This window comes from Mangifera indica, chromosome 17, assembly GCF_011075055.1.
Source record: "Mangifera indica cultivar Alphonso chromosome 17, CATAS_Mindica_2.1, whole genome shotgun sequence".
Lineage (NCBI taxonomy): Eukaryota > Viridiplantae > Streptophyta > Magnoliopsida > Sapindales > Anacardiaceae > Mangifera > Mangifera indica.
Window position 1 is genome coordinate 6,640,322 of NC_058153.1, and position 27,726 is coordinate 6,668,047.

Consider the following 27,726-nt stretch of genomic DNA (forward strand, 5'->3'; position numbering starts at 1 on the left):
TTTGTTAGGCACATGGGTAATTTAGGGAAATTAGTAATTTAGGAATTTATTAAATAAATGGTAAATTAAAATTATCAATCTAACTAACTATTTATATTGATTATCAATATTAGCTTATTAGAAATTAGTATATTGGGAGTCCGATTAAGATTTAAGTTAGATAAATAATATTACCAATTAAAATGGGAGTCTAATTAGGGTTAAGCTTTTAGTTCAATAAAAAATAGGGTTTTGAGAAGGATTAGATCAACTTTGAAGAATCCAATTACAAAGTAGCTTTGTACTTTAAGAGGTGGAGCATCATCAGTAATCTCTTAACGAAGCGTTGGAGATATGAGGTTATTGATTATAATCTTTATTTTCTCCATCAATAAATTTACGAATTAGTATATTGGGAGTCCATTTAGGATGGAATAAAGCAAACAAGATAAATACAAGCACTAAGAATTGAACAAAGCAAACAAGATAGGTAATTTATGATCATAATCAAGAAGACAAGCTTCATTGCTTATGATCAACATTATATCCCCTCAATCATCCTGCTTTTAGTGGGTGTTTTTATTGTTCCTTTGACTGGAGAATTAGTTATTATCACAGCTGCATTTTCCGTGCTTTCTTTCACACCCATAATTGCACTTGCACTTGCAATTGTTAAAATTCTTACCGTTTACTTCTAGCAATGGAGTGGATCCAGTTGTACGTGATTCATGGTTTTTTAAAAAGTTCATTTTTCTACTCAATAATCAGTGGCTAAGTTAGGATTCAATCTCAAGGGGGGCCAAGCTAAATATTTATATAATGAAATTAGCCCCCCCCCCCCCAAAAAAAAAAAAAAACATATCAAATATGATGACAAAATATAGAAATTCATACAAAAATGGGTGTTATGTTCCCAGATTGTACATGAAGCACTCAATTTCTCTTGTATATATGTTGTGCTCGGTGTGATTTCCGCATGATGTATTTCCCTGAACTACAATTTCTTTTTCCTTAATGTCAGTAAAGTACCCATCAGAATAACCATCCTTGTTAGAATATGTAAACAAGCTCAGTAAACCAAAAACAAACTAATTACAATGCTTTTGTATGGGTTGAAACTCGTAAAATTTTTGCACCAGTGTGCCGAGTGAGATAGGTTTCAGCAAAGCTAGTATATTCACTTTTAGTTTATTGCTGCAGTTCAGGCAAAGGAAGAATAAACTAAACAAATTAATTACTACATCAAAGCAACATTTAGTCTTTATAAATGGGCTAGAAAGAAAAGGCAAGATTCTTACATTGAGAATTTCTTCGTAGATGTCTTCTTCTGAACAAGTTACTGATTGGAGTATCTGGTACAGGAATAAATTTCCCAATAAAAGCAAGGGGCCAACTGTAAGAAATAAGGAAGGCAGTTCCCCTTGGTTAGAAAACAAATTGGTGATAATAAACTAAATAATTATGCAACGTCATACTTGAGGTTAAATGTTTAAGGTAGTTATGATATGGATTCAAGAAGGTGAGATTAGTGGTAGGGAGTCTGGATTCATTACCCAGATATTTTATCTCATACAAACTGTCCATTTTATAAGAGAAGTGTCAAGAGAAGAAGTAGGTGCAGTGGGTACAATGGCATGATTGGATGTTACGGAATTCTTACATTTGAGAATTTCTTCATAGACGTCTTCTTTCAACAAGTTACTGATCGGAGTATCTGGTACAGGAATAAATTTCCCAATAAAGGCAAGGGGCCAACTGTAAGAAATAAGGAAGGCAGTTCCCCTTGGTTAGAAAACAAATTGATGACAATAAACTAAATAATTAAGCAACGTCATACTTGAGGTTAAATGTTTAAGGTCCTTATGATATGGATTCAAGAAGGTGAGATTAGTGGTAGGGAGTCTGGATTCATTACCCAGATATTTTATCTCATACAAACTGTCCATTTTATAAGAGAAGTGTCAAGTAAGAGAAGAAGTAGGTGCAGTGGGTACAATGGCATGATTGGACGTTACGGAATTCAGGCAGAACAAACTCATTCAAAAAGAAATAAGCTGGGCACAAAGAATACACAGAATGGTCTAATAACCTGATAAGACCAATAACAACTGAGATGACCCACTGTTTCCAGTTGAGCTTGACAGTTTTAGCAAACTTCCCAAGAAACTCAATGATGATTATCTGCATGCAACAAACAAATTATCAAAAGGCAATTGAACAGCTATAAAGCCCAAGAAGACAACAAAGTTGATTACGTAAGTCTCACCCGAAGTACGACGGTTAGTGTCACTATACCCATGAAAATATGGTTTTTAGTAATACCTCTGAAAATATTCTTTTCATCTGGCTTTCGAGCATTAAATTCATTAAAGATCTGCATTCCAATCCATTATCACTTCATCATGCCTTTCAGCAGTATCAATTATTCACAAAAAATGTTGGCCACTAGCCAGACAATGTATCACTTTAAAACTAAGCCAAAACAGTATAGCAGCATCTAATTAGGAAGAAATAGGAAATTTTTATTCTCTTCTTTTAATTTTAGCAGTAAACGGGTTGCACTCTTGCGACAAGACAAAAGAAACCACACTCTTGGTAATTTAGATCATTGTAAAGCACGATAGCAAATCTAATTTTCTTTAGTAATTAACAGCTTAGTCCCATCTACATAAAGTAAAATATTAAGGTTACAAAAATTAACTAAATATTCCTACTGATTGGAATTGTGACTTACCTGACAAAGGACAAAAGAATTGAAAATCAGTGTATTTTTTACTTTGTTAGCATGGTTCCGATCATCCTCCTCCAAATCAAGTAAATTCTTTCCTTCAAAGTTCAATACGAGCAGAACGCTCAATTGATAGATAGTCTGAAAGTTACATAATACCATTCACAATATTGGTTATACAAGAATGCGGATATCCACTAACAACCACAAAAAATTTCTTTGCAACAAGAATAAAATATTTATAATTTCGAAAACTTAAGTATACATACCTGTATTATAAGGTTCCTGCACATTATGTTAGTTGTAAGTGGTTCTCTGCAAAATATGCAGGATGTCATTAGTACACAAAATTATTAAACACTGCAAAGGAAATTTCTAGCTACGGCCGGATATCACCGAAACCAATTAACTATTAAATACAAAATAAATTTTAAAATACGTTTAATTTGTTTAGCCACATCATTCTCTTCGTGGATTGTCATTTATGATAGGCTTATCATTGATGCATAAATTCCCCCATTTCTTCCCTTCGTTCTTTCCCTTTCTCTATTTCCTCCCCTTTTCCCCTTCCTCTCCTACATCAGATATACCAAATTTTCACACATAACAAAAACAAGCAAACATAATGAAACAAGCAACTAAACCAGTGTCTTCCTGTCTATTTAAGTTTATCCTATAATTCATGATCTATTCATTCCAAACACCCCTAAGTCTTCCTGTAAACAAACATGAATTCAGTTTTAACAGAAAATTGGTTCTGCAACACTTCAATTTTCTACCTTCGACCAACTGGGGGCCTTTGCATCAGGTGATCTGTTGGTGGTTCAGTAGCCAATGCTAGGGCTCCAAGTGTATCCATGATAAGGTTAATCCAAAGAAGCTGGATAAATAAAAATAATAAGGAGAATCAATAAGCCCACGCTTGGAGACAATTGTTAAGAGAGAGAGAGGGTCTAAGAAAAGAGAAACAAACCTGTACTGCATTTAGGGGAACATCACCTGAGGAAACTGCAGCCACGAAATTAATAATAAGAGCTGCGACATTAACAGTACGCTGAAACTGGCTGAATTTCTGAATATTTGCATAGACTGACCGGCCCCATCTCACGACCTAAATTCAGAAAGAAGGTAAGTTTAATAAAGAATGTTTTGGCCCAAAAGAAAAACAGTAAAATGGTGAGCAATTCAATTCTAATAATTTGTGTCAAACAAGATATACTGCATTGTAAAAGAAAACAACACAAACCATGTGCTCATGTGGCATATCGAAAACAATAAATGCAATATCCCTAAATGAATTCTCTTTCCAAACATGATTCCCATTAAAAAATTATTTCTTAAAGCTTAGAGTAAGTATCTCAGATCGTTCCATTCAACTAGTATATTTAATTTTTAATCTGATATTCATTTTGCTCAAAACAGCAAACAAAGCAAGGTAATTTAGGTTCACAATGAAAGAAACAATTTGGTCCATGCCACACTGCTTTTTTCCTGAAATTATGCAGCCATACATGCAAAAACTAATTCAGGACAGATGCCATTTAAGAATTTCCCACATCAACAGCAATGATAAATGTTCGTAGGACAAAGACTAGCCTTCACAACTGTAGCAAAATTATCATCCAAGATAATGATATCTGAGCTCTCCTTGGCAACTTCTGTCCCTTGAATACCCATTGCAAGACCGATATCTGCCTGAAGTTGAAAACAGAATCTTTAACTAATAAGTGAAAATGAGATGGAATTATGAAGATAGGTAATCATAGATAAGAAAAATAACAGTAATTACAAGTTCATCAACTCAACTACCCTTGTCTCAGCACAGGACCATTAGAATCCTTAATTGTACGACTACTTATTAAACATAATTATCAACATTAGAAATCTTTACCAAATAAATTCATTTTACAAACAACACTAAATAAAATGAAGAAAATCAGGGCATTTGTAACACCAATCCAGTTGGTAAAATTGCTTATAGCAATCACCCATCCCCAAAACATACAATTAAATACCCTTATCCAGTGGAAAGAAATATAAAAAAATAAATAAATAAATAAAATAAACAAATCCCCAATCAATGTTGACCAGTTGAGATTAGACTCTGGATAATTTGAAAGCAATGGTATTATTAAATCTGTGTGAAATTTGTATACATGTTATATAATAATGAATAAGTAGGATGACAATGTCACACCTCATGTAGTGCAGGAGCATCATTAGTACCATCTCCAGTTACAGCAACAACATGTCCCCTCTTTCTCAATGCTTGCACAAGTAGTAATTTATCACTGGGAGAAGAACGTCCCATTACCTAACATAAAATGAAATTTTCATTTTTCTAAAAGTCAGACACCACAAATTCCGCCATACAAAAAGTTTACACAAACAAAAGGGAAAAGAAAGAAAAGAAAAAGATGGATACTGAATCATACTGAAATCTTCTCAGCAATTTCTTCTCTTTGTGCATCTGACAAGGCACGAAAATTTTTTCCCTCAATAATATTAGGTTCAGTAGCATCCATCTCTGAAGTTAATATTCCACATTCCAAAGCAATTGCTCTTGCAGTATTAATATTATCACCTGTCACCATGCGCACCTGTTGTTCACAATGAAAGTCTGTTCAACTATTTCATCAGATAAAAACAAAATATAAATAATAAAAGGCATCTCACTCAAAACAGACAAACGTGAAAGAATACTGCAGAACTGTTACCCATGTATTTCAGATGAAAAAATTAAACTAAAATAAGAATACAAGGTTAATCATAATTTTTGATAGTTTTGTACGTTCTAAGCAAATCAGAAGGGTTGTGCTTGGTGGTAAAGCCTTTGACTCTTAACAAAAAGTTCAAAAATTTAAAACCTAGTCATCTATCCACAATATTGTATCCTACAAGTTTCTTGAATGCCAGGCTTGTAAAGTCTGGAAGTAGCCCTCAGTTAGAGGTTTTTAGAACCCCAAAAGTAAAAACAAATAAAAATACAAGGACCCTAAAAAAGAGAAGTGGGCATTGAATCAATGCTATAATGATATACATATGTACAAATAAGATTTGAATTTTTTTATTTACAGCTTCAAGAAACCATGCATTCCACGAAAATCTCAGTTTCGCTGGCTGAGAAAACTTGAAGAGCTAAAAATCAACAGTAGAACCATAATTTCATTAAATCAAAAAATTCCAACTTCTACGAAATCCAGAGTTAAAGTGAGGCATGCCCCCCTACTAGTATAAGCTTCACAATGCATTGAAATTAATGATATTTCAAAAACAAAAATTCACTAGGAGAAGAAACTTTAAGGGCAAGTAGACAGAAACATTACCACCCATAAGATATGCTAGTTGGAAAAACAATCATGAAATTACAGGACATAAATGAACATTTGAACTTTGGAGACCAAAAAAAGCTTAGCCACAATGCAACCATTCACAACTGACACTAAAATCTACACAGTTCTTAGCAAAAAAAAATTATACTGTAAAAAAAATAAGCATCAAATTCATTTTGATAATATTGCAGACCTATCAGCCCAGAAGAAAGAGAATGGATGAAACAAAAATCTAATAAGATTTATTTCATTAATTGTAAACCCTAGAAACAGAAATACAAACAAAACTACACAACACAGACAGGTTGTTACTGGATATTAGCCCAATATGTGACACCGTTACAAGCATTCTTTCCAATTCCAATATGTTTTAAATTTTTCCAGGCAAAGAAACTTAGCTTAAAACTTTAAGAAAAAAATTTAAGGGAAAGTTCACAACAAAATAAAAACTTTAAGAATCACTTCTCAGCACAGAATAAATTGGAATGCTGAAAAGAAGGTTGGTTCCATGAAACTGGGATTTCAAGTGTAGAGCATTTGCACCAAGGAAATAAAAACCTTTGCCACTCATATGCAGAACATGGCATCATATACCAAAAACAAATTTAAACATACTGGGACATGCTGACAAATTCAGAAGAAAAACAGAGACTGTCAAATGATACAATTGCCAACCAAAAAGAGATAATGAAAATGAATATCAAATGTATTGATCAACCAGAACTGAAAATATCAGATTACACGAGTTGTCACCATGTTAAGAAGCTAAACTTGAAAATTTTAAAATACCTTTACACCAGCAATCTGGCATAGTTGTACTGCATCTTTGTCATTGGGACGACATGGATCCTGCATATATTTCACTGTATAAGCGTTTTTTTTTTTTTGGCGGGGGGGGGGGGGGGGTGGTCGTGGTGAGTTCAGGGGGCACTCAGTTGAAAATAAAGCAGTCAATAAGGTAACCATAGTATCTATACATGTATGGGTCATTAAATATAGAAAAGATACCCTTTGCTGAGGAAATCAGTTCAGGCTATAACAGGTAAGTTGAATACTCCCTTTCATGTCATAGGAGATGCCAACTACTCATTATGGGTAACATCCAGAAAAAGAGGTGATGGAAAATCTCAAAGAGATACCCACAACTTATAGCTTTGTCCCAATAAAAATCCATGGAAGCACATATGTAATGACATAATTGCTTCTAATATGCCCATTCTTTACAGATCATGGTAGGAAAGTAATGTCCACCAAATAAGAATATTAGAGAGAGAGAAAAAATGAACAAAAACAATTGGCAAAATATCACAAAATATTTAACAGTGTCCTCCCAAGGTAGTGATCAGTGTACAATTTTGAAGAGGAAAGGACACGATAGCAATGTAGAATCTCTTAGTTTCAGCCAATAATGCCATCTAATGCAAAATAATTAAGTTTAAAATAATAATAATAATAATTTCACAACAAGTTAGGTACTATAAGATGCTGAGGCACGAAAGACGTCAGCCAATCGGTAAAACTATAAAGGAGAAAGTCATCAAACAGATGCAGCATAGCTTTTACTCAAATAATAGATTGAAACAAGTAAATTAGTCCCTAGAATTCACTCAGATGCAAGGTCTTTTAGTTTGTGTTTCACGAAGACAATCATGTATACCTTTAAACCCACAATAGCCAGCAAAACAAGGTCATCTTCCGGCAATACCCACTGAGAAAGTTGCTCCTCATCCACTGGAACACTTTGTCTATCATATTTTGTATATGCAATTGCAACACAACGTAAACTACAAGAAGCCATGTCTTCAATAGCATACTTAAAAAATTTCACCTGCAGATCAAAACTAGGGTCATGAAACAAATTGCAACAGAAATGTAAAACCCAAAAACAAACACAAACATTAACAGGATTATGCATCTTGGTTTAAACCTTTTGACACTCAACAATATCTACTACAACAGATCCAAGAATATTTACATGTAAGATTTAATCCCAAAAAAAAAATAATAATTCCCCACCTTAACCAATCCTCCCTCCAAAAACAAAAATAAAAGAATAATTACCAAAAAAAATAAAAAAGTGAAAAAAAAAAAAATAAAGGAAAGGCATGCATAAAGAAAAAAAACATAATGTTTTCCTCAAAAGGAAGCTATTTTTTCAAACCTTTTCTTCATCCATGGCTACCAAACAATCATTTGAGTCAATGTACTGAGTGCACGACGCCAAAACTATTTCAGCAGCTCCTTTCCAGTGTATGTGAACTTCAGAATTAGGCTGTATGCTGAAGGGCAAGACGATCAGAGAAGAGGGGTAAAAGTTCACTATATATAAACATGCAACAGTGTATCTCCAATATTACAGATCCTCCCTGGCTCATAACAATTTATTTTGAACCCAAAATGAAATAATAATAATGAAGTTTGAGATTCAATTGTTCAGCAGATGCTATAATAATCATCTGAAGAATAAGTAAAATCCATTATTATTCATTAAATTTGTTTGTGCTTTCTAAACTTATTCATTGCAAACTTATAACAGTGAAAAAGTCGTGTTATGTAAAATCATAACCTAACACAAACTTGTATTCGGGGGTTACTTGAAGACCTCCTTCCACAAGAAGATTTATGAACTTAGCATATTTTTAATTTTTACTAACTAATTTGCTCGACTGAATTAAAATCTGATCTAAGATGTTTCTTCTCAAGATATATATACAGATACTTTGCTGCGTCAACTAAAAATCTACACATTAGTGAATATATCAACAAATCTAATTGATCTTCCCTGGGAATGGCACTGTTCCTTGGGAATGTACCATAATCACAGTTAAAATTATCTTGTTAATGAAAAACTTAAAGAAAAAGATCCTTCTTGGAGCACAACTTGACTTCCTAGTGGTCACACGTTCTAGCACTACACTGTTTGAATTTATATACACGTACACATCATTAATATTCAGGACCACCTGTATACAGAAAAAAAATTATTGAAAAGAAAAAAGGAACTCTGTTGAATGCTTTACGTTCAGATACAAAATGCATCAAATTCATAAATATATCACTTGAAGCCGAAATAAGAATTCAATTCCCTTTCCAATAATAACTGAGGTAAGCATGCAAAAATCAGCTGACTCCGGAATAATAACTATGTAGTCACATTACCAATTGCAAAGCAACTCCACTCTGTTTTCTCTGAGAGTTGAATGGGAAAACCTGAATAACAGAAGACTCAGATCTAACAGCTTCAAAGTTCATCCCAAGCTGCAATGTTATCAATGAATAAGATTTTTTTCTTAAATTCCAAATTCACCATGGAATAGCAATGAGAATAACGTAAAATGACACCTTAATTCCCCAATAAAGAATTGCCCTTTCTGTTGGTGATCCAGAAACCTCTACATCTGCATCACCCTGCTGTAAAGCAAAAGCATATTATAATTATGACTGTAAGAAAAGTGAATATTTGAGTCAATGCTGTCGATTATTCTAATTAGAATAGCATAATCCTATTTAGCTTACTGCAGGCACATAGATACTGCCAGTTGTATTTTGTGCAATGCCTTCAATAAGTAATGAGGTCAGCATAGGAGGCAACTGATTGCCATCCAGAGAATCGATTTTCTTCTCACCAACATAAGCTTCAACAACTGTCATCTGCAAAATATATATTTCAAATTGAAACAAATTAGCCCATCCACACTCTGCTCCACTTAGAAAATTCAGTGAACAAGCATTAATTGAGAATTGGCAAGACATGGCCTAATGAAAGGTAATAATGCCCTCCACAGAACAAGCATCTCTCTTCAGCGCATATACTACAACTTCTGTTAGCATTGCTTTAGGCAATGAATCACTATTGTATCCTCTGTCAACTATAAGTCACTCTAATACAATATGATCAGAAATGCATAGTCTTGACATTGTATCATACAAGGAATAAGCAATATAATTAACCTCATTCAAAGTTAGAGATCCGGTCTTATCACTGCAAATAGTTGTGGCTGAGCCCATTGTCTCACAGGCAGAAAGCCTTCTCACCTGCGTTTCACAATGAATTAAGATATGTAGAATTCATTTGAAGACCAAGGATAAAAGAATTTATAATACCAGCGCTTTGTCTGCCATCATTTTCCTCATTGAATAGGCAAGTCTGCATCATATTCAGAGAAAAAAAGAACAACTAAGAAAAGGGAAACAAGGGGAAGAACAATAAATATACATGCACATTGAAACTATGCGCAGATTGTGACATAAAATAGTGTGCAATATTGTTAAAACCAGGTGACTTCCACTACGTACATGAACAGCTTGAGAATATAAAATAACTTTGAACAGATAGACATACGTTAAGGTAACAGCCAGGGGAAGCCCTTCAGGAACTGCAACTATAACAATAGTCACCTGTGGGATATCAGATATCAGCCATGAACAAAGGGAAGCATAGACAAGCTTGCAAGCACATGAGAACCTATGAAATGAAAAATAATAGAACATACACCAATAGTCAAAATTTTAATGGCTCCATCTACAGCATCACCAACACTGGTCCTTCCGGCTATAAACTGAGTGATTCCATCTTCATTTTTGGTATGGCCAGAAAAGTATCTGCACAAATTCAATGATATATGTCATACATAAGACTTTATTAATTCTATGTATGGATACGAAGATAAATAGCTTGAGCAAGAGAAGATGCATATACTAACTCTGAGTTACCTAGCTAAAAGGACAAACAAGACTATGAAGGCCACTGCAAGCCCAACAATCCCAATAAAAGTTGCAACCCCATTTAGGCGTACCTTTGTAAAATTCAAAACAAGATCTGGTAATCATAACATAAAAAACATGAAGTGTCATAAACAATAATCACAAAAAACCTAACCTGCAGAGGTGTTTCTTCACCAGTGTCCTCTGAAATGCTAGCCATGAGCATTCCCCATTCAGTATTAGTCCCAACACTGGTTACCTGACAAGAGGACAGATATGTAAGCAAGTTGACAAATGCCAAGAGAAACCACAGACACAGATCATCATTTACAATAAAAAGAAAGGTTCCCACAATCTCCAATCCACACAATGTTGCAGTTATACATCAGTGAAAGTATTTTCATAATTGTTCCCCCATCTGAAAGAAAAGTGCCCTACATTATGAAGGCATAGAACCACTATCCAATGCATATCAAAAGGCAACTAAGTATTTTTTGTATTATTACAGACACTTTGTAACCACCAGCACACAACTACAATATATCAAGTCAAAATAAGAAAAAACAGATCTGGTTAAGGAACCAACAGCATAAAAGATAGATAGATGGAAGACACACAAGGTTCCCCTCCCATGTACATAGACTTGACAAACAGGAAAATGAGTGTAGGAAGAAAAGGAGTATTCCCAAGCTAATATCATAAAAGAAGCAACAAAATAAACCCAAGACGTGGAGTCTCTTTAACAGAAACATGGCTCAAACTTAATTTAAACATTACAAACCACATAAAAGTATGCCCCTGCAGAATAAAATTGTTAACTTGTTTTTTTCTTTTTTAATAGGACAAATGCAATCATATTTCGAGCCTATCAATCATTCTTGTATTGGACCCTTACTATTATATCACAAGTAACTTTCAGTTATTATTTTGTTGGTTAGATTTTCCATTTCTGAATTCAGATTCTCCAGATTTTATTTAAATGGTACTCATTTGGCTTGGATTGGCTCCACTTTGTGGTGTTAATTTCCATCAACTATTATACAGTTGAATGAGCACAATTCTAAGTTTATGCTAAGAAGAGGCAAGTAAACGTTGGATTTAGGAAAAGAAATTAGATGGAGGATATTGCTCCATTCCCAATTTTCTCTCTCTCTTTTTTTTTTTTTTTATTGATCACTTCTCATACAATTTAATGTAAGAATAATGCTACAAATTCAAAATTATATCTTAAATTTCTCATAACATGTTTTTCAAAGGCATCCATACAATATGCCTCTAATACCACAAAATGAGTTCAAAATGACTTCTGAAACCTTGTCAAATTCAAAAAAAAAAAAAAAAACAGAAATCTAACTGGAAAAGGCTTTTTCTATTATATTTTAAATGAATTTAAAAATCACATCCAGAAAATATTTCAGCCATGCACATTTGGTAAAAATTTCTAACATCATCATTTTCAAAAACAAATTTCTTTTCCAAATTCCAAATCAAATGCAACTTTAGTTTTCCTCTTCTAATATCTATTTCCTACTTTCCTCTTCTATTTTTTCTACTTTGGAAGAGGACCTCTGGCACACTCTTGTAACCTCAACTTTCTTAGATTTCATTACAATTTCATAATTTCGTATTAAAACAAAAAATTATAGAGATAAGATCTTGTTAAATATTTGCCAAAACCTCCACTATAATAATCTAGTTCATACTGTTTGTTGTACATACTTGTTCTTGTCTCATTTGTATACCACAAACAGAAAAAACATAATGTATGATTGAAGTGTTAGTTTTATCTCTCCCTGTAAGAGATTACAAAGTCTTAAGCAACCCAGTTATTTTTTAAAACTGTAAAATATCCCCTTAAATTACCCAAAATCTCCTTGAAAATATCAACCAAAAAAATAGGGCCTAAATCAAGGTGCATTCAATAGTTTCAAAAGATCATTAGAGTTTTTCTGACTTGGTAGTCTTGCAAGGCATGTAAAATTAGGTCATACTTAAATGAAAAGAACACTAGATAATTTGGCTCCACTCTTAATCTCCTCAAAAAAAATATTAAATCAAATGGGTTTCATATAACACAAGTATTTCTATACAATTTTATTAACTAATCACCCTAATCCTCAACAATGCATGTTCACCTCTCAATAACCCAAGAGCATACCACCAACACCTAACAAACAAATACTCAATGAGAGGGCAAAACTGAGAGAGATTATACAACAATCACAAAATAATGCTCTAGAAAACTTCTATTGGCTTCACGCCCAAAGACGACAAAGTAGCTTGAGATTCCCTCATAAAGATGTCAAGCCTGGAAACACTAACAAAATAGTGTTTCTTTAGAATGAAGATGAATAGTAAGGCTTTGGATAACACTAGTTCATGGTAGACCAAAAATTTTGTTGTTAATACACAAGACATTTAAGTGTTTATATCCAAGAGATACCATTGCAGAGTGATATAGAAAAGTGAGAACATGATGATGGTGGTGAGAGTAGTAGTAACCAACTGTAGCTAACACAAAATAGTGGCAATTGAATTTTAGATATAGGGTTTGGGCTTATTTTCCATTAAATCTATTTTTATTTGTCAACTTTAGAACTCGGACTATGATAATATTCTCCAGCTAAAATTATTGAAGAACCATTAGTATGTTAATGCTTTGACAAACTTGAGAGTAGGGCTCTAGATAATAGTCATGATCCACATTAAATAAGAAATAATATTCACTTGTATGTTTACTAGAAGAACAAATACTAATCATCTCATTTTGGAAACTCATGGCTATTGCAATATATATAACCAAAAAAACTAGCATTTCATAATAAGATGCCACTAAAATGGACCATACCCAAAAAAAAAAAAAAAAAAAAGAGAGAATTATCTAATTCTTACAAGCATGACACCATTGCCATCTGCAACCTTGCAGCCAGACATCAAAAATGGATCCTTCGAGTCCTTGTGAACCTATAAGTAAAACATTAAGAGTTATAAAAAACACATACAAACGTAAGTCAAACATATAAGAAATTAATAAGAGTCTTACAATCTTGCTCTCTCCAGTCATGCTAGATTCATCAATGTAAAACGAGTGCACAGAAATTACAATTCCATCAGCAGGGACCTAGAGACAAAGTTTAATAGTAGAATAAGTAGTACATATTCAAAATTCATTAAAATTACATATTGGAAGCCACTACCTAGTCAGCAATATTCAAGGAGCATGTGATAGACCTTTCAAGGTATATAAAAGAAGAAGGGAAGGAGCAAGTTAAAGGAAAAAAAAAGAATTGAAGGGTAAGACAGTTATAAAGGAAAGCTACATTGTAGTAAAAGAGAAAAAAGGAAGAGTTTGACAGAATGGAAAGAATATATGTAGGAAGTGATGATTGCCAAAGGGATATGAATGCTACTAAGAAACTCGATATTGACAAGGATATCGACACCTTGAATAGCCGAAGTAGAGTATGGATTGGTTGTTACCAACAACTTACAACAAAAATAACATTTGATTGCCTTATACAATTTTCTATGCTTATAAATTTGGTTATGGATTGGCTTGTATGTTGTGTGTGTTTGGCTAAATATTGCGGGATTATTCAACAGTCTATCAAAATGATATCAAAGTAAGAATATGGACGAAACCAGAATGGAACCCAGAGTTGAAAATATAGGAAGATGTGTCTAAGATGAGAGATTCCATTGAGCTTTTGAGATCATTTGTAACAGATGTAAAATCTCTTTGAATGAAAAAGAACTATCGAAAGATGATAGGTGTGGAAGGATCAACTCAAGCAACAAAACCTACGGTACACAAACAAGTTTCAGATTCAAAATTATCAACTATAAGTGGAGAATTGGGTCAAAATGGAGGTCAAATCAATCGAAGAGAAATCCAATGACTAGAGTTACCAGTTTTTGGTGGTGAAGATCTTATGGGGTAGGTGTACAGAGATAGGAGGCATTTTCAAAAGAACCAACTACCAAAATGAGAGAAAATCTTAAGCGACGATAATGTGTAAGAAACATACAGCTTTGAATTGGTTTCAATGGATTGAAACGCAATGTCCAGTCACTACATGGGAAGAGTTTAAGATCGCTTTGCTATGCCATTTCAGGTCGACACAGAATGAAAATCCACATGAACAAGTTATGGCATTGAAACAAATGAGAATAGTTGAGGAATTCAAAGCCCAATTTAAAACATTAGTCATGTTGTTTAAAAACATATAGGAGTTGTTGAAAGGAGCATTTATCAATGGGTGGACTGTCAAAATCACAGCGGTTCAATTTTGTCTTGTTAGTGATTGATATGCTGATCAAATATCTCTATTTGTCGTCACTTTGTTATTCATTCATAGCTAAGGAATTAGCTGATATGTTTGCTCGAAATGTCGTGAAATTACATGGCTATTCTACCTCAATTGTCTTAGACTGCAACAAGATTTTTCTGAACCAAGTTTGGTCAAAACTTTTTAGAACCATGGATACAAAGTTACAATATAGTTCAACCTATCATCCCTAACCTAGTGGTGAAAAGTAAGTGGTGAATTATAATTTGAAAACTTATTTTAATTGTTTTGTAGGTGCAGAGTCAAGAAAATAGATTAAATGGCTACTATGGACCAAATAACAGTTTAACATGACCTTCCATGGACTTGCTGGGATGACTTTGTTTAAGGCTTTATACGGTCGCAATCTTCCAACACTTTTTATGGGAGAACATTCTTTCAATGAAGAAGTATCTAATAAGCTTCAGGAACACAATTTAATTTAGGTGAGAAAAAAACTAACTTGTTGAAGCTCAACAACAAATAAAAAAGCATACAGATACCAATAAATTGGAAGCAAAATTGTAGATGAGTGATTGGGTTTTTCTTAAGCTATAACCGTACTACTTACGCTCAGCTCGACACTCCAACAACAAACTTAGCTAACAGTTTTATGACTCTTATAAACTGTTGAAGTATATTGGAGAAGTAGCTTACAAACTAGCCTTACCACCAAATGCAAAAATTCATCATGTTTTCTATATACTTCAACTAAAAACATCAACTAGAGATAAGATTAATCGACAACCTCTACCTTTATGCTTGTCTATTGATCCAAAATAGCAACTTTTGCACGCAGCAATGAAAAATGTATGAAAATTGGAGGACGAGGGTGTGCAAGTCCTTTTACAGTGACAAGGGCTCCTGGATTTTGTTAGGTCCACCGTTATGTTTTAAGCAAAAAAGGAAAGCAAGGTCAAAGGAGTCAATTGGTGAAGGAAAGGCAACAAGGAGCTGGAGATTTAGAAATCCAAGGAAAGTCAAAGGGGGAATTGGGTGAAAGAAAGGTAAGTAGGAGCTAGAGATTTGGAAATCACAGTTGGCAACACTCAAGGGCATAATTACAAAGAGTAAAAGCAAGGAAAAGAGAAGAAGGAGAGCATAGAAGAATTTACAAAAAATAAGAAGACTAAAAAGAGAGTGTTGGCCTCTTGAACGCCATGCAAATTCTTTCATCTCACTATTTCATTGTAATGAGAATAATTCAAACAATAGTTTTATTATACCAAAAATAATTTAGGTCATTGAAGTCTGGACAATAAATACAAGTTGTCAATTTTAGATTGTGGTTACATTGTTCCATAGTTATTATGTGTGTGTGGCAGGATTTGTTGGTATAGGAGTTTGTAGGAGGTTCTTGCTAGTTTAAAGAAAAATTGCAGTCTTGAGAGAAAAAAATCCAAGTATGTATCAACCTGGTATTATAATGTGAATTGTGGGAAATGTTGATGTGGTGGCAATGGCAATCGAGACAAGGCACCAATGGAACACCAACCATCTCCCTCACATTTGTTGTCGGTGTAAGAAGTTACACGACCACCCCTAATGAGACCAATGAAAATAAGGTACGAGAAGGTGTGGCTAGTGTTAACCACACTAGTGATATTCAAGGAGTAAGACAAGATACTTATCATCGTCACCTTGGATTAACTATCTTTGTGGGTGAAGATTTGATTGAGTGGGTTTTTTGAGCTGAAAGTTACTTTATTATTAACCGACTAACAAAAAATGAGAAGATGACAACAACGATAATTCATATGAAGGGGATCGCATTGAATTTGTTGTAATGGAGAGAATCTTTTAACTCTTTCATTGGTTGGGATAAGTTGAAACATGTCCTATTGCAAAGGATTTGACTATCATAGGATAAAACTTCATATGAGGAACTCTGGTCACTCTAATAAGATGAGTCTATAAGCAAATTCGAATGTTATTTTAAGTCAATTTTGGTGTTGTTAAGTGATATGTTAGACAACATTTTCCTTAGGGCATTCATTAATGGGTTATGAGAAGACATGTGGGCGAAGGTCGAATTGTTTTCTCCCCGAAATCTCAAAGACGTTATAAAGAGAGCACAACAGATCAGAAAGAAAAATTAGGTCATTGATGCTCGACCCTAATCCAAGTTTGCCACACCTACCCAAAAGCCAACAATTTAAGTCCAACTCGATTTTCTATTAACACCCACAACACAGCCTAATCACATTCTCTACATCAACCCCACCCACACCCTTCCTTTAATCAAACCCAAAACCGAGCCATCCCATAACCCAATTCCAATGACCAACCAAGACCAATGCGATTCCGTAACCCATACCCAAACCAAAATCAAATTACTATCCATTACCTACTTTTGAACAAAAAAGGACCACTTACAACTTGGAACAACCCTTCTCATAAATTTTCTAACAATGTAAGGTAATCTTCCTCTAGCACAAGCCAAGACTAAATTCTTCCCAAGGAAGAATTCCGATCCACATAGGAGAAAGGATTATGCTTTAGGTGAAGAGAAATACACTTTGAATTGTCAATGCAAATTTCGACAACTGTGGATTATGATCACTTTGGAGGAAGAGAAAGGAAAAGTTTCTTATAAAAAACAGTCCGAAGAAGTTGTTATCAACGACAAAGAATTGCAGCTAAATCTAGATTCCAGCTTAGTATTGGGTCTGGATTCACCTAAAACTATTAAGCTCATTGAAAAAATATAAGAGAAAGAGGTGGTAATTCTCTTGAACAGTGAAGCCACTCATGATTTCCCCTCAAGTAAGTTCGTTACCAAACTAAAAATTCGAACGAGACCAGCTCACTCTACAATGACATTGAGAGATGAACAAAAAAATTCGAGCCAATAGCCGTTGTAAAGAAGCCAACCTCCAATTCCAAGGGAATTTTATAACTCATATTTTTTTTCCATTTAATATAAAAAGTGTTTTTGCCCATTTAATATAAAAAGTGTCGATGCTATATTGGAAGTAGATTGGTTTTGTAAATTACGAGAAATGAAGATTAATTAGAGGGACAAAACCATAAAGTTCAAGTGGGAAGGAAAAAAAATAAAAATACAAGATGTTTTATTAGCAAGACTGGAAGTTTCGCTAAGAATGCTAGTGAATTCACTGAAAAATGGCGAGAAAGGTTACTAGATGGAGATGATGAAATTTAACACTTAAAATGTGGACAATGAGCAAATGAGGCAATCGAAAGTGGTAGAAATGTTAAGGAAGTTTGAAACACTCTTTAGGAACCTACGAGTCTCCTCTCAAAATGAAATTAGGACCACGCAATCAAACTGATTAGGCAAGCATAACCACCTGATAGTGCAAGAGATGCAAGAGATGCTAACTACAAGAATAATTCAACTAAGTATAAACTCATTTTTCAATCCAATACTCTTGGTCAGAAAAAAAAATAGTAGATGGAGGTTTTGTGTAGATTACCAAGTTTTAAATCAAGTTACAATACTCGATAAATTTCCTATACTAACAATAGATGAGTTGTTAGATGAACTATTAAAAGCTACTGTATTCAATAAATTGGATTTAAAATCTGAATATCATCAAATCTGTGTATGGGAAGATATGGAGAAAAGAGTCCTCAAGACTCATGATGGCCATTACGAGTTGTTAGCAATGTCGTCTGGTCTTTCCAACACCCCCAACAACTCTTTAAAGTTTGATGAATGATATGTTTAGACCATATTTGCATAAATTCGTATTGGTGTTCTTTGACAAATTCCTTGTGTATGATAGGCAGCTTAAGTAACAATTGGTTCACTTACAAATAGTGTTAAATCTCATAAGAGACAATTAACTAGTGATCAACAATAAAAAGTATTCCTTTTGACAGGATCGAATAGAATATTTAGGTCATATTGTGTTGGCCTGAAGGGTGGAAGCAAACCCCAAAAATATCCAATACATGAGGGAATGGTCGGTACCACAAGATCTGAGAGACTAGGGATTTTTAAGACTTATGGGATAATATCGAAGTTTGTATAGAGGTATGGTAAGATAGCCAATTTGTTGACAAAGCTACTTAAAAAGAATGCATTTAGGTGGAATAAAAAGGTTATAAGGGCTTTTGAGGCCTTAAAAAAGCTATGATGTTTGTCCTTGTACTTGCAATGTCAGACTTCTCTAAATATGGGGATACCCAACTTTTTTAAAGAATTTGTGGTTGATACAAATGCTTTAAGCTTGGGGTTAGGGGTTATAATGATTCAAGAGAGGCAGCCTATTGTTTTTACCAATAAAGCTCTCTTCATTAGGATTTAAAAAAAAATTGGTCTATGAAAGTAGTTAATAGCTCATTAAAGCTCAAGAAATGATGAAGAGGTTTGTAATGAAGAGGAGAAGAGAAAGGCAATATGAAGTAAAAGACTATGTATTTCCCAAGATACAACTCTATCATTTTTCTACATTGGCATCTTGCCCAAATGAAAAACTTAGTTCACATTTCTATGACCCGTAAGAGATTATAAAGATTGGGTAGCTTGCATACAAATTGTCCCTTTTTTCAATGGTCAAAATACACCCCATTTTCCATGTGTCGCAATCAAAGAAACGAATAGGCCTAGCCATAATCAACAAACCCTTACCAAAATGCTTATTAGAGGATGTTAAACTTGAAGTTCAATCACTAGAGATATTAGACTATCGTTACTCACCTCACAGTGAACTTGAGATACTTGTCAAATGACACCAACTATCCGACTGTGAGAATTTTTGAGAGGTGTATAAAACCTTTAAAGAGCTCTTCCCCACTTTCATCATGAGAACAAAGTGTCTTTCGATAGAAGGGGTAATGTTAGGTCCAACTTTTATGTTTCATGTAAAAAAAGAGAGCAAAGTCGAAAGAGGCAATCGGTGAAAGAAAGGCAGAAGGAAGCTATAGATTTGGAAATCCAAGGAAAGCAAAGTCAAAGGAGGCAATTGGTAATAGGAAAGGAAAGTGGGAGCTGGAGATTTAGAAATCCTAGATGGCAACACTCAAGGACAGAATTGCAAAAAAAAAAGGCAAGGAAGGAAGAAAGGGGAAACCATAGGAGAATTTGCAAAAAGAAAGAAGACCAAAAGGAGAGTGTTGGCCTCTTGAATGTCATGCAAATTGATTAATTATACAGTTCCATTGCGATGAGAATAGTTCAAACAATAGTTTGATTGTACTGGAAATAATTTAGGCCATTGTAGCATGGATAATAAATAAATACAAGCAGTCATTTATCTTCCAAATTGTGGTTACATTGTTCCATAGTTGTTGTGTGTGTGTGGCTAGATTTTGATTTAATTCAGGCACAATTAGGCCATTGAAGACAAGGTGAAATAGGTTGAGTGATAGACCACTCAAGATATATATACAAAGAAGAAAATGAGCATCTGAAGGAGAAAAAGAATTGAAGGGTAAAACAATTATAAGAGAAGGCTACATGGCAACAGGGGAGAAAAAGGGAATATTATGATGAATTGGAAGGAATATAAGCAAGGAGTGAAGCTTGTTAGAGGGATATGATTACTTTTAGAAACTTTGTATTAGGGAGGATATTGACTTCTTGAATAGTTGAAGTAGAGTTTGAATTGGTTGTTACCATCAACTTACAACATATATAATATTTGATTTCCCCATACAATTCTTTGTGCTTGTGAATTTGGTTTTTGTGTTTGTTTAGCTGAGTTTTGCATAATCATTCAACAGTGATTTATCAACATGTTCATAGAATGTCAAATAAATAATGCTAAAAATTGCAAACAACTTACCTGATCACCAATGTTGAGGGGCACAACATCACCAACAACGATATCATATATTGAGGCTTCTATTCTTCTACCGCCTCTAATGACCTAGAACACTACACCTATAAATATAAAAATTGAAGAAAAACAATATCCACCATCAAGAAGTATATTAGCCATTCAAGAATTTACCTCCATATGTATGTTTCGCTTCTCCTCATTAAGGTTTTGGAATTGAAGAGATTGTCGATAATCACTTATAACTAACAAGGAACAAAGTAGTCAAGTTAGATAACATGACCTGTTTAAACTTAAGTTTACAAATAATGAACAACCCTGAGTTAAGTAAAGTACCTAGGGCAACTGTATCCATTACCTATCAACTGGAAACATGTGGTAGCTCATATCTAGTATGCAACTTATTCAAAAGTAGAATCATCTAAACACCCACCATCAAAATTGCTATGCCCTAATGTCATCTATCTTGGTTAGAACTTCTTCATAACTAAATATGTTTCCATTTACATACTAATTCACAAAAGACACATTACATAATAATAATAACTACACATACTCAAGACCAGTGTTCTCAAAGAAAAATATACAAATATACAAGTAGCTATAGGGGCATATGCAGAATGCAAGGTCAACATAAATCATAGTGTTCTAAAAGTATGAGCTTTTAGTGTGGGATATATATGGCTTTGAACTCTTCAATGTTAATAACTAGCTTTTAAAGTATGACTTATATAAGGTTCATATTATTTGATATTAGAGATATTATCATGCCTCCTAATGCGACGTAGGTGGTAATGTCGATGCTGAAGTGTTAATCCAGGGCTAGTTAGGAGCTAGTATACAGCCAGCTCGCATAGGGCGTCAAGGCTACAAAAGTGATGATATGTTAAGATTCGAAATGCATCGAAACCCATATTAGAAAGTATGGACTTTTAGTATACGATTTATATGGTTTTAGACTCTCCAATAACAATAGCTAACTCTCAAAGTGTAGTTCTTCTAAAGTTCATATCATTATACATCTAAAACCATTGTTGAAATTTAATTTGAATCCTCAAACCACTCTCAACAAGTGAATTTATATTAATAATAATAGTAATAATAAAATACATTATATCCAGCAAATTATATATCATAATTATGTGAGCAAGAAATTTTTATAACAAGGGTTTAGCCCAACAACCTTTGAATATCTTTTTTTTTTAGCATGTCTTGTACCCAAAACTACCTAGTCAACATAACTTCCATGTTTGAAGAATCATTGTCCTTGAAACAACTTCAAAGCGATGCCACTGGTACTAAAAGCTTCATTCAACAACTCCTGGCTAGTGGATCACCTTGTATCTATAGTCGTTACCTGAATTAATATATCCTACATCCACAAATGATAAAAGGTTTGGCTTTATCTAGTCTATTGAAAACATTTCGCTAACACAATTTTGGCAATTTTTCAAACCAACCTATGTAAAGGACCCTTTTTTTAGCTATATATTACACAATTAAAGAAATATTTCCTATTACATAGTCCCGAATATTATTTAGGAAATATTTAATCAAATATTATTTAGGATTATATTTAATTAGGAATGGTTAATTATATAGGAATAAAATCTAGGAAAAGTTTGAGAATATTATGTATGAATAATATTTGTTATTTAGGAACAACATTTATTTAAGGTCAAATAAGAGTGGCTCAATAATTACCAATTAGGTTATGGTAATCAAATTGATTAGGACTAGAATTTTCATTTGGGTGGGAAAGCTCAAATATAGAAAATTAGCATTGTGTAGGAGGAAAAAAGTTGTTATTCAAAAGAGTTTGTCAGAAGAGTAGCTCCGTTGAGTTCTAATTCTAATTTTTTATTTCAACAAAGAGTTTAGCATTAATTTAATTGCCACATTTTTTTTCTTGCTTTCAATTCATTACAAACCCAAGAGTCTCATCATATTTGAAATTTAGATGTTTGATTAGATTTTAGCTTATTTCAGTTAGATTCAGTTTAAATAATTAGATTTTTTATAAAAGTAAGAATTCAAATTCTACTAAAGATTTTTTGTCTTGTTTAACACTTGGTTCAAATGTTTGATTCCTTATTATATCTTATATTTGACCAGTGAAAATTGAATTTATCCACCTAACTCCTGGGTTTTTTCCCCCTTGTAATTACTCTAGTCCCCTCCCCTTTCTTTAGGTCTCATCCATTCTTTCTCTCCTATTTCTTACCTACTTGTTCCGAATCACAAATAAATAGATTTAGAAATTTTTCAGACCAACACATGTGAAATTAGTTAATCAACTAAAACTGACATGAATTAAACTTATCAACCCTAACCAATTGGCAATAGCACTAACCCTAATGGTCTCACACTTTCACACAGAATACAATTTTTATGATGCAGCACCTGGATAATGAAATTTTCATGCAGTAATGCATCATAAAATCCTTGTGTACACACACACACACACACATTTATCAACAAAGGAGATTTTTCATTTCAAAATATAAATAGACTTATCCAAATTAAAACAGACTTAATAAATGCACTCAATACAATTTTGCACTCTTTAGATGACTCTAAAAGCACTAGATTGTTTTGATTATTATAATCAAAACTACCAAAGCATTTTATTCCATGGTCATTTAACTCAAGATTTTGAGCAACGTAAAAAAATGTTATCAAATGTATAAACCATAATTACTGACACAAGCTTAACACCTTCCAGGCCTATGTTTAACCCAAGTACATAAACAATAGAGTACAGACACCTTATTCCCTAAAATGCAACTGTACAAATTTAATTTCATACCTGTCACAACAACACCTAGAATAACTGCAAAGGCAGTGCTCGCTCCATCACACCATCCTTCCTCAATACCCTGTATAATTTATGGAAATAATAAAGTAATAAGGATGAAACTATATATAGCAGGTGCAGAGTTCAAACCTAACATTCTCAACAACTCAAAATTGAGTTCCAAAGACAGCTACTAGTAACAAACACCAGGACAGAGGACTGAATGCTCTTGTGATGATTGTTGACCCGTTGGTGCTTCCCGGTCATTGTCAGCCATTTCATTATAGAAACAGCAGCAATAGTACTAACTTAAACTATACCATTCACAAATTAGTAGCAATAAAACTGTTAACAAGCTTTGGCCTTTTTTCCGGAAAATTAACAGCTTCAAGTTGACTTGTGGCAGTGAAGATGATTACAGTAAATTGATGGCAAAAGTTCGATTTATTTGATAATTGTTAATTTGTTGATTTTGAGAATCGATATTACTCATGCTACTAGACGATTATGATAAGGAGATCCTCTTTCTCTTTCCTTATTTATTACAGCAGATGTATTGAGTAGCCTCAGGAATGTAACAGGAAGAAAGGTTCAAAAATTCCAAGAACTCATCTATGAACTCTCCCAATGACTTCCTCTAACAATGTAGACTCCAAAAACAGAAGCATAATCAGGCTATGCCCAGCCTTGCCTTACCTCTGTCTTTATGCCAAGTGCCAAAGAAGCCATCGCAGCTACCATCAATGTGATCAAAGTCAGATCTTGCCATGCATCCCAGAGGAACATCTATGATATAGCACATATAAGTTGAATAAATTATCACAAATTATCTGTTAAAAGAAAAAAGGTCCGTAAAGAAATTCAGTACTAAGAAAAGAAAAACTACAATCAAAAGATTCAATTTCATAATAAAATTTACCCAAAAACTTCTTCCCTTTTTCTTGGGATAAGTGTTTGATCCAAATACATTCCTTCGTTTCAGCAAGTCTGCATCATCACCATTAATTCCTTTCTCTAAATTTGTTTTTAACAAATTAGATAGCCCTTTAACCAATTGCATCAGCAGAAATACGAAAAAAAAAAGGAAAATCAATAAAAATAGCCTAAAAATTTTGAGAAAAAAAAAAACAACAACAGAAGTGAAGGTGGACTTGCCCCCCCGCATTGCTGTAGGGCCAAAATATTATGATCCCTTGTCAATAAAGTAAGTTGTTCTTGCCCAATTGGAAAATCACCATTAGGAACTAAAGAAAATTGTGGTGATTCACCTGAATATTAAAAGCACTGAATGAATGATAATTGTTGAATCTATATAGGATCAGTTCCAAATATTGATATCAAACACAAAGTAAAAACAAAAAGTAAACTCACAATCACATCATACTAAAGAAACCAAGTAAAGAACAAAAATTAACTTCCTTCTAAAGAAAAAAGCTATCAAAATTAATTTACAGAATCAATGAGACAGCATTGGTAGTCCCAGTATGATTTGCAGAAAGCAAAAGAAAGAGAATAGCCTATACGGTACAGTCAAAGTTTACAATTAGGGAGGGAGAGAATTCATCTAAGAAAATCCAAATAGAGAATCAAAATGATCCAACAAACCCTGTTCTAACAATATGCAACATATGAAGTAGAACAATAAGATTATGAAGAAGGATATCACACAACAAAGAATGCTACTCTAGTGAAAATATTAAAAGTAAATAGCCTTATTAAAAATATATTGTATGATTCTGATGCTAACGAATACTTCATGTAAGCTTAGGCACCAAAAAGATTAGTACCACTGCCTTGTAGAACACCTTCCTTGTAGCAAATTGCAGCCTAAAACAAAAAAGCACAACGATAAAATATATACATATACGCGTGTGTCTGACTTCATTTATGCAAAAAAATCCATTCTATGATAAATGGTATACTCGTAAGCGTTCCACATGTGCTCCAATTTTCCTCAATGATTCTTTCTTCTCCTCTTCCTTCTTAAGATCCAATGTGTACCGGAATCGACGAGAGGCATTTAACACAAGGGCTGCTTGCTACAGCAGAACAAATTTAGTAAGTACAGACATCAAAAAAAATATTTTAAATCATCTTCAATAAACAACAAAACCTTGCATTAGGAAAACACTGTGCCATCAGAGTAACATGGTACAAAAGATAATATGATGCCTAAACTGAGTGATTTCATTAAACTCGAGACTGTTACACCTAACACTGTTACTCCTAACTAATCCATCAATATGCAGTTGCATATGAACCAAGACCTCATATATACACAAAACTGAAGCATATACACATTATTGCTAAATTATCAATTTTAAAAGCCCCAAATGCCTCTTTGAAAATACTTTCACAAATACATTAAACAATTTTTAAAATTCAGATAAATTAAAAATAAAAACTAACACATAATCAATGAAAATTAAGTAAACTGGATACAAACGGCTAAATAACTTTTCCAAAAACATAATCACATTTATTTACCATATGTAAAATGAATATATTTTGCTAACTCCTGCATCATACTTAAATAATAGAACGTCTTCTGTGCTATAATCAAATTCTTTCTCCATTATAATTAAACAAATACAGATTTGTTCCAAGATTAATGTTGGATTGACTTGCAAATAGCTAACTGAAGAAAGCAAAGCCCAAAGGTGCATAAAAAATAAAGTGAATGCAAATAAAAAAAATGTCTAACAACATACTTAATACTAAAATGCATCACCTATTATTGAGTAAGAAAATCATAAGTTAATAACTCAAACTTGAACTAAATGGTCACTCTCCATTGTAATTAAAGAACGAAAATATTTTGTTAATTCCTGCAGCATACTTGGAATATCAGAATGGCTTCTGCATCATAGTCAATTTCTTTCTCCATAAAAATTAAACAAATACAGAATTGCTCTCAAATTAGTGTTGAATCAACTCATAAATAGCCAATTAACCAAAAAAATAAAAGAATTCCCCCAAGGAAAAAAGAAAAAAGAAATAACAAGCATAAAATTTTTAAAAAAATGTTGAACAATATTCTTAAAATTAGAATGCAACACCTACCGAGTAAGGAAATCATAAGTTAATATCTGAGACTTAAACTAAACAGTCATTCTCTATTATAATAAACAATAGAAGTTGGATCAAATTATAAATAGCCAATTGAAATTAGAATAAGCACAAAAATCAACTTAAAGCAAAAGAAAAAGTAGAACAACATACTTAAAATTAAAATGCAACACCTACTGAGCCAGAAAATCCTAAGTTAATAAATAACTGAGAGTTGAGCCAAACAGTCATTCTCCATTACATCTAAAGAAATGCCTGATCAGTAAAATCAATTACAAGCTGAAACAAAGCGGAGAAGAAACATACTCTCCAACCCCTGAGCCGTTCGATGGTAGCGTCCTTAGTTCTAGTGATGATGAAAGGATTTTTTTCGTCATCAGAGAAACGCGTACCTGCCTCCATGTCAGTAGACGATTCCCTTACTCTGTTATCCTTTTGCACTGTCGCAGGAGAGATGGCACCCTCAATCTCACTTCCGATTCTTTCACCAAGCTACTCATAAAAACAAACCGCTTCCTCTCTTAGCAAAACAGTCACTCCTTTCTATACTTTGTAGAAACAGTCTTCAAGTCATTTTTTTATAATTTACCTTCTATTTTTATTCATTTTTAATAGTAAGAAAATTGTATCCAGACTTTCAACAAAAAAGAAGATTAACTAAGCAAAAGACTAAAACAACGACAAGTAAAGGACAAAACAAAAATTAGAACTGTTGAAATAAAACGCGCTGCGTTTTCATATGTTTACTTGTTTTAGTATACCTGTTGCCGGAGCTTCTTCCCGGGGTCAAGTGAGAGTCAGTATTTTGCTTTTAAGAGCGGGTTCTGAAGGAGGACCCGCCGGAGGGTGGGTATGTTGCCTGGAGATCGTCGGAGAAGCTCTTCTTTGTCGGAAACTTTATTTGAAAGTTTGGAAACCCTTGGGGAGAAGCTCTTCTTTGTCGGAAAACTTTATTTGAAAGTTTAAATTTAGTTTTTCATCAAATCTTGGGTGGGGATAAGTCTTTGGCAAGAGGAAAATTAGTAACGGACCGACATCC

At 33.5% G+C, this 27,726-nt stretch overlaps 1 protein-coding gene across 2 annotated transcripts; it reads right to left on the reverse strand.

Annotated features, from left to right (window-relative positions):
- Positions 1-963: 963 nt before the first annotated feature.
- Positions 964-27,722, reverse strand: LOC123200300 (calcium-transporting ATPase 8, plasma membrane-type-like). 2 transcript variants are annotated; one of them, XM_044615441.1, is made up of 36 exons: positions 27,449-27,722; positions 26,994-27,179; positions 25,541-25,657; positions 25,406-25,445; positions 24,770-24,886; positions 24,538-24,662; positions 24,315-24,404; positions 23,631-23,700; positions 20,996-21,066; positions 20,828-20,911; positions 13,787-13,864; positions 13,636-13,707; positions 10,919-11,002; positions 10,753-10,835; positions 10,533-10,641; positions 10,382-10,437; positions 10,144-10,186; positions 9,991-10,074; positions 9,556-9,690; positions 9,382-9,447; positions 9,199-9,297; positions 8,201-8,311; positions 7,697-7,867; positions 6,829-6,888; positions 5,143-5,307; positions 4,905-5,021; positions 4,304-4,402; positions 3,681-3,818; positions 3,487-3,587; positions 2,977-3,022; positions 2,714-2,848; positions 2,246-2,353; positions 2,069-2,160; positions 1,640-1,734; positions 1,278-1,372; positions 964-1,173 (listed from the first exon to the last, which is right to left on the reverse strand). In XM_044615441.1, exons 2-36 carry the CDS (start codon positions 27,087-27,089, stop codon positions 1,168-1,170), a joined length of 3,258 nt encoding a protein of 1,085 aa, XP_044471376.1. In that variant the 5' UTR covers positions 27,090-27,179; positions 27,449-27,722; the 3' UTR covers positions 964-1,167. The 2 variants fall into 2 exon arrangements, with proteins under 2 accessions (XP_044471376.1, XP_044471375.1); XM_044615440.1 differs by lacking the exons at positions 24,770-24,886; positions 25,406-25,445; positions 25,541-25,657; positions 26,994-27,179; positions 27,449-27,722 and having other exon boundaries at positions 9,382-9,450; positions 24,538-24,704.
- Between the last annotated feature and the right edge of the window lie 4 nt (positions 27,723-27,726).

Bases quoted from the DNA above. Each gene is read 5' to 3' on its own strand.
- LOC123200300 (XM_044615441.1), bottom strand. From the start codon at position 27,089: ATGGAGGCAGGTACGCGTTTCTCTGATGACGAAAAAAATCCTTTCATC. The intron at 24,887-25,405 runs GTACTAATCTTT...TTTAATATTCAG, and splicing joins AGGTGTTCTACAAGGCAGTG to GTGAATCACCACAATTTTCT. The intron at 10,836-10,918 runs GTTAGGTTTTTT...AATTTTACAAAG, and splicing joins GTGAAGAAACACCTCTGCAG to GTACGCCTAAATGGGGTTGC.